We start from the raw sequence: 8,019 nt of genomic DNA, 5'->3' as shown, positions 1-8,019 counted from the left end.
AATGGTGACCAAATGATGTTAATCAGACTCAACCACATATAGGAAGAATAACAAATAGATAGTACCTGAATCATGTTTTAGAGTGGAAAGTTTAAAGGAAAATATTTGTAGAGTTTGGGGTTTGGGCTCCAGTGATGGAAGGCAGATCTTTTAAGGGAAGGAATGAATTGGGATTAGGTAAAGTTTATGAGTAAAGATCCCATGCTGAAAAATCAGCTAAAGGATTCTGGATTATGCTGGTCCATTTTCCTGTACATATTCCGGAAGAGCATGATGCACTTCACTCAGTTCCTTAGCTGTGTCTGACTCTTTGCAGTTCCACTGACTGTAGCTCACCAGGCTTCTCTGTCCATGGGATTCTCCAGGAAAGAATATGGGAGTGGGTTGCCATTTCCTTCTCCGGGGATCTTCCCAACCCAAGGATTGAACTCATGTCTCCTATATTGGAAGACAGAATCTTTCCCGCTATGCCACCTGGGAAGGCCAATAGCGTATTTGAAGGTAGTGTTCAAGCTGGTTTTAGAAAAGGCAGAGGAACCAGAGATCAAATTGCCAACATCTGCTGGATCATGGAAAAAGCAAGAGAGTTCCAGAAAAACATCTACTTCTGCTTTATTGACTATCCCAAAGCCATTGACTGTGTGGATCACAATAAACTGTGGAAAATCCTGAAGGAGATGGGAATACCAGACCACCTAATCTGCCTCTTGAGAAATCTGTATGCAGGTCAGGAAGCAACAGTTAGAACTGGACATGGAACAGACTGGTTCCAAATAGGAAAAGGAGTACATCAAGGCTGTATATTGTCACCCTGCTTATTTAACTTCTATGCAGAGTACATCATGAGAAATGCTGGACTGGAAGAAGCACAAGCTGGAATCAAGATTGCCGGCAGAAATATCAACAACCTCAGATATGCAGATGACACCATCCTTATGGCAGAAAGTGAAGAGGAGCTAAAAAGCCTCTTGATGAAAGTGAAAGAGGAGAGTGAAAAAGTTGGCTTAAAGCTCAACATTCAGAAAACAAAGATCATGGCATCCGGTCCCATCACTTCATGGGAAATAGATGGGGAAACAGTGGAAACAGTGACAGACTTTATTTTTTTGGGCTCCAAAATCACTGCAGATGGTGACTGCAGCCATGAAATTAAAAGACGCTTACTCCTTGGAAGAAAAGTTATGACCAACCTAGATAGCATATTCAAAAGCAGAGACATTACTTTGCCGACTAAGGTCCGTCTAGTCAAGGCTATGGTTTTTCCAGTGGTCATGTATGAATGTGAGAGCTGAACTGTGAAGAAGGCTGAGCGCTGAAGAATTGATGCTTTTGAACTGTGGTGTTGGAGAAGACTCTTGAGAGTCCCTTGGACTGCAAGGAGATCCAACCAGTCCACTCTGAAGGAGATCAGCCTTGGGATTTCTTTGGAAGGAATGATGCTAAAGCTGAAACTCCAGTACTTTGGCCACCTCATGCAAAGAGTTGACTCATTGGAAAATACTTTGATGCCTGGAGGGATTGGGGGCAGGAGAAGAAGGGGACGACAGAGGATGAGATGGCTGGATGGCATCACCGACTCGATGGACGCAAGTCTGATTGAACTCTGGGAGTTGATGCTGGACAGGGAGGCCTGGCGTGCTGCGATTCATGGGGTCACAAAGAGTCGGACACGACTGAGTGATTGAACTGAACTGAACTGAGGACGTAATACTGACAAATTTAATTTAAAAATCTGGTTTTCCTGTTCAGTACCTAAATAACACAGGAAAAGAAACTTTGTGTGTTTTTTCCTCTAAATACCTATACTCTAAAAACTTCAACGGAAATGATAAAACTGTAAGTTTTTTCCATTTTGAATTAATAGTAGATAAAAAATAGAAGATATTGTACTGAAAGGAAACTGAGGCAAAAAGAAGTTAATTAACTTTCTCAAAGTTGCCAGAGAGAAAGCATCAGAGCCACTTAAAAATTTCTGGCCAATCACAAAGGCTGTGAGTTAGTAAATATAGATTTGTGAGAAAAATGAGACTAACAGGCTCTAGAAAGACTCGGAATTCCTTGTGTACGACATCTATTACCACAGCCTTAGACAGTCAGACTTGAGGCTATTGTGATTGTAAAATCTGGAAGACAGGTTCACACACCAGCCCCGTCTCACTCACCATTGCACTTCCCTTCCTGTGCTGACGGGCTACAGAGTTGCTCCCTGAAAACTGGTGGAATTTTCTCCAAGGAATATCCTCAATCTCAATTCAAACAAAAACATCTCCTCATAAAACTTAAAATTTTATCATTTCTGTTCAAGTTTTCATAGTATAGATGTTCAAAGAGGAGCAATACAAAAGTCTTGGTTCCTTGGAATCAAGAACAGACAGGAATACCAGATTAAAAAAAATAAATTTATCAACATTGGCATCTCTGTGGTGTAGAATTGCCACCCTGCCCATGATTAGTTTGTAAGAAGATAGAATTTGCTATACTGCCTCATACTTACAATCTATTTAGCCCATGGTTTTATTGCCAAGAAAGTCTCCAGGGGGTAGACAACATATTTGATGTAAAGTCTTTAAAAATATTTGTTGTTATCAGTTTCTATTTATAAACTCACTTCTTATGTAAATATTTCTTTATGATTTTTTCCCAATGATTTACTACTATTATTAATGTCCATTGGAAGTGGGGGAGAGAGAAATATGAAATCTTCAGATTTCAGTCCTTGATCATTCTTTAAAATATATAAAATACAATTGCCATATAACTGAGCAATTCCACTTTTGGGCATAACCCCAAAGAACTAAAATCAAAGTCTAGAAGAGATAAATTTATGTCATGTTCATAGCAGCATTTCTCACAAGTGCCAAAAGGTATTAACAGAAGCAGCCAAACTGTTCATGTATGAATTAGTGCATGCATGTGTACTCAGTTGCTCAATTGTGTCTGAATTTTTTTAAACCCTATGGATGAATAGATAAACACAATTGTGGTATCTATTTACAAAGGACGGTTATTTAGCCTTAGAAAGGAAGAAAACTCTGAGACTGACACGTGCTACAACACTGATCAAATCTGAGGATATTATGTGAAGTTAAATAGGCCAGTGACAAAAAGATGAATACTGTAATTCTATTTATATGAAGTTCATAGAATAGACAAAATTATAAAGACAGAAGTAAATGGTTGGTTGCCAGGGATTCAGAGGATCAAGGAATGGGAAGCTATTGTTTAATGGAAATGGAATCTGAGGTTTGCAAAATTAATGAGCCCTAGAGACTGACTGTACAACAAAATGAATGTATTTAACACTACTAAACTGCACACTTCTAAGTGGTTAAGATAATACATTTCATGTTATGTTTATTTTATCACAATCTAAAAAATTATCACTAAAAATTCAGCCATGATGCCAGACTCATGTTTTGCTGCTGTTGTTTGGTTGCTAAGTTGTGTCCTACTTTTTTGCAACCCCATAGGCTGTAGCCCACTTGGCTCCTCTGTCTATGGAATTTTCCAGGCAAGACTACTAGAGTGGGTTGCCATTTCCTTCTCCAGAGGATCTTCCCAACCCGGGGGTTGAGCTACATCTCCTGCTTTGATAGGCAGTTTCTTTACCACTGAGCCACTTGAGAAGCCTGCCAGACTCATGGTAAATGATCAAAAAAATTAGCTATTACAACTTGAATCTAATATTCTTTTTAATAAGTAGTACTGCAAAGTTGAAGTGAGGCAGAAACTTTGTTTATGTTTTCAACTGAGTAAGCTGAGAAAGGGGGAGGGATAGCTGAGTTCATACAGTCAGTCCTAAATACTGGATGGACTAAGTATGGCATTGGGAAAAAGGGCTATAACTGTCAGTTCAGAATACATTTGTTGATCCCAGAGAAAGAGTGAGCCTCAAAGATTATACAGATACTATTCAAAAGAACTAGCAGTTTGGAGTCCTTGCTGTTTAGAAAAACTGTCTTAAGAGCTTTGTGTGGATAACCTCACTGAATCCTCAACCAATGCTTTTAACCAACAACCAGGTACTACTCGAACCTACTTTTACCACTTCAGAGAAAAGTGAGGCAAAGAGAGATGGTGGAGGAGCTAGAGGTGGCACTGGTAAAGCGGAATAAGATACCGCTGACAGGTGCGCCCAGGCTGAGATCAAGCCCTGGTCCTTTGGAGTGGGAGTACTTGCGGGGGACTGCCCGTGAAGGGTTAAGTCTTGGGAGCTGCTCGGCAGGTATGCAGAGCCTTAGGCATTGTTCCTAAGCTCCCTGTCCCGCCACCCTTGAAGAGTTTTTACAGCCCTTAGGGTCAGGGTGTCCTGCAACATGTCATAGAAGATAGATTACTTATTATACTCTGTACACAATGGTAAGGGTCTAGGGGTCTAGTGATTGTATCCTGAAGTTAAAAAATAATCCTGTACATGTCTTAAGTCACGTACATTATCCTATAAATACTATAGCCTAATAAAGAAAGGCATCAGCCATTTGTGGTCTGATCCTCTCAACCCCATCTTTTGTCTCTCTCTTATTTTTCTTAGTGGGGACGCTCCGTTCTCTCCCTGTGCAGGTGCAACTCTTGCTTGTGCTGGCCGCGGCAGGTGGCGCCCAACGTGGGGCAGTTCGACAGTTTTCCTCGCCACTACTCTTATTAAGCTGAAAAGCGTGAGTATATAAGTATACAAGTGATTTAAATTAAGGAGGAGTAGTAAGGTATATAGTTGAGAGTATAAATATGGGACAGACGCATAGTCGTCAATTGTTTGCACATATGTTATCTGTAATGTTAAAACACCGGGGAATTACTATTTCCAAACCTAAATTAATCAATTTTCTTTCATTTATTGAGGAAGTTTGCCCTTGGTTCCCCAGAGAAGGCACAGTAAGTTTAGAGACGTGGAAAAAGGTAGGGGAACAAATTCGGACTCATTATACTTTACATGGCCCTGAAAAGGTTCCTGTAGAAACTTTATCCTTTTGGACACTAATTCGTGATTGCCTGGACTTTGATAATGATGAATTAAAACGTTTAGGAAATTTATTAAAACAGGAAGAAAATCCTCTTCATGTTCCTGATTCGGAGCCCAAGTATGCTGTTCCCGAGGGAATTGAAGGTGACCCTCCGTTTTGTAACTTATCGCGTCCGCCAGATAATGATGATTCACTTTCCTCCACAGATGAGGCGGAATTAGACGAAGAGGCTGCTAAATACCATCAGGAAGATTGGGGTTTTTTGGCACAAGAAAAGGGGGCATCAACATCTAAAGATGATTTGGTTGAATGTTTAAAAAATCTCACTGTTGCTTTACAGAACTCAGGGGTTGGGCTTCCTGGTAACAACTCAAAATCTCCTTCTACTCCACCTCTTCCCCCTGCCTATGCTCCTTCCGTTGTTGCTGGTCTCGATCCCCCTCCGGGGCCTCCTCCTCCGCCATCTGAAAATGTGTCTCCGCTACAAAAGGCATTGAGACAAGCACAACGACTTGGTGAGGTTGTCTCCGATTTTTCTCTTGCTTTTCCTGTCTTTGAACATAATAACCAGCGTTTCTATGAAGCGCTGCCTTTCAAGCAATTGAAAGAGTTAAAGATTGCTTGCTCACAATATGGTCCTACCGCTCCATTCACTGTTGCTATGATAAAAAATTTGGGTACTCAAAATCTACCCCCAAATGATTAGAAACAAATAGCTAGAGCTTGTCTTTCGGGGGGAGACCCGCCTATGATTCAATCATTAGGCTGGGATAAAGAAATAGTACCTGTCTATGTCAACGACGCAAGTCTTTTAGGAGAAAAATCAGACACTCATATTTCCCCTCAGCAAGCCAATATCTCCTTTTATGGTCTTACTACGCAATATCCTATGTGCTTTTCTTATCAATTACAACATCCTCATGTATACAGGTGTCAGCTGATATATCCTATCCTCGAGTGACTATTTCTGGCATTGATGAAAAAACCGGAAAAAGATCACACCGTGATGGAACTGGACCTCTCGACATTCCGTTTTGTGGCAAACATCTAAGCATCTGCATAGGAATAGACACTCCTTGGACTTTATGTCGAGCCCGGGTTGCGTCGGTGTATAACATCAACAATGCCAATACCACCTTTTTATGGGATTGGGCACCTGGGGAAAACCTGATTTTCCTGAATATCGAGGACAGCATCCACCCATTCTCTCTGTAAACACTGCTCATATATATCAAACAGAACTGTGGAAACTTTTGGCTGCTTTTGGTCATGGCAATAGTCTATATTTACAACCCAATATCAGTGGGAGCAAATATGGTAATGTAGGAGCTACGGGGTTTTTATATCCCCGAGCTTGTGTCCCTTACCCATTTATGTTGATACAAGGCCATGTGGAAATAACATTGTCATTGAATATTTATCATTTAAATTGTTCTAATTGCATACTTACTAATTGCACAAGAGGTGTTGCAAAAGGAGAACAAGTTATAATAGTAAAACAACCTGCTTTTGTAATGTTACCAGTTGAAATAACTGAAGCTTGGTATGACGAGACTGCTTTAGAATTGCTACAATGCATTAACACGGCTCTTAACCGCACTAAAAGAAGTGTGAGCCTGATTGTTCTGGGTATAGTATCTTTAATCACCCTTATAGCAACTGCTGTCACCACTTCTGTATCTCTGGCACAATCCATTCAAGCTGCTCATACTGTAGATTCCTTGTCATATAACGTTACTAAAGTAATGGGAACACAGGAAGATATAGATAGAAAAATAGAAGATAGATTATCAGCTTTATATGATGTGGTTAGAGTTCTAGGAGAACAAGTTCAGAGCATTAGCTTTCGCATGAAAATTCAATGTCATGCTAATTATAAATGGATTTGTGTTACAAAAAAGGCTTATAATGCATCTGACTTTCCGTGGGATAAGGTGAAGAAACATCTACAAGGAATTTGGTTTAATACTATAGTTTCTCTAGACCTATTGCAATTACATAATGAAATTCTTAATATTGAAAATTCTCCTAAAGCTACTCTAAACATAGCTGATGCTGTTGACAATTTTTTACAAAATTTATTTTCTAACTTCCCTAGCTTGCATTCACTGTGGCGAAGCATAATTGCTGTGGGCGCGGTTTTGATTGTTGTGCTTATCGTGATTTGTTTGGCTCCTTGTTTTATTCATAGTATTGTTAAAGAATTCTTACACATGAAAATTCTGATACATAAAAACATGTTGCAACACCGACACCTTACGGAGCTTTTAAAAAATAAAGAGAGGGGAGCTGCGGGGGACTGCCCGTGAAGGGTTAAGTCTTGGGAGCTGCTCGGCAGGTATGCAGAGCCTTAGGCATTGTTCCTAAGCTCCCTGTCCCGCCACCCTTGAAGAGTTTTTACAGCCCTTAGGGTCAGGGTGTCCTGCAACATGTCATAGAAGATAGATTACTTATTATACTCTGTACACAATGGTAAGGGTCTAGGGGTCTAGTGATTGTATCCTGAAGTTAAAAAATAATCCTGTACATGTCTTAAGTCACGTACATTATCCTATAAATACTATAGCCTAATAAAGAAAGGCATCAGCCATTTGTGGTCTGATCCTCTCAACCCCATCTTTTGTCTCTCTCTTATTTTTCTTAGTGGGGACGCTCCGTTCTCTCCCTGTGCAGGTGCAACTCTTGCTTGTGCTGGCCGCGGCAAGTACTGAATCCGAGACCCTGGACTACCAGGGAACTAACCGTAGGGGGTATCAAATAGTGGGAACTCAATCAAAGGAGACCACTGTAATACAAGACCCGGCATCACCCAACCACCAATAGCATCCTGTGTATGGCATCCCAACTAAACAACAAACACAACAAAAATACAAACCCAATCATCAGCAGACAGGATTACCACCTCACTCAGCCTTGTCCATCAGAAGAAAAACAAATAAACAAGCAAAAACTCAGCACAAATCTCACCCTATAACAAGCTTACAAAAATCACTGGACCAAAATTAGAGGGCAGAAACCAAAAGGAAGAAAGAATTCAACCTTGAAGCCTGGGAAAAGG

The 8,019-nt window shown here is 40.4% G+C and overlaps 1 protein-coding gene across 1 annotated transcript; it reads left to right on the top strand.

Moving 5' to 3' along the window:
* The first annotated feature begins 4,725 nt into the window (after positions 1-4,725).
* On the top strand, positions 4,726-7,784 carry LOC138094441 (endogenous retrovirus group K member 113 Gag polyprotein-like). Its single transcript, XM_068990521.1, is given in 3 exon segments — positions 4,726-5,763; positions 5,892-6,000; positions 7,606-7,784. Coding segments are annotated over 3 exon segments (1,326 nt in total).
* The last annotated feature ends 235 nt before the right edge of the window (positions 7,785-8,019 follow it).

The sequence above is a fragment of the Capricornis sumatraensis genome, chromosome 18 (assembly GCF_032405125.1).
Source record: "Capricornis sumatraensis isolate serow.1 chromosome 18, serow.2, whole genome shotgun sequence".
Taxonomy (NCBI): domain Eukaryota; kingdom Metazoa; phylum Chordata; class Mammalia; order Artiodactyla; family Bovidae; genus Capricornis; species Capricornis sumatraensis.
Note: the sequence above shows the minus strand (reverse complement) of the source record. Positions and strands in the feature narration are given on the sequence as shown.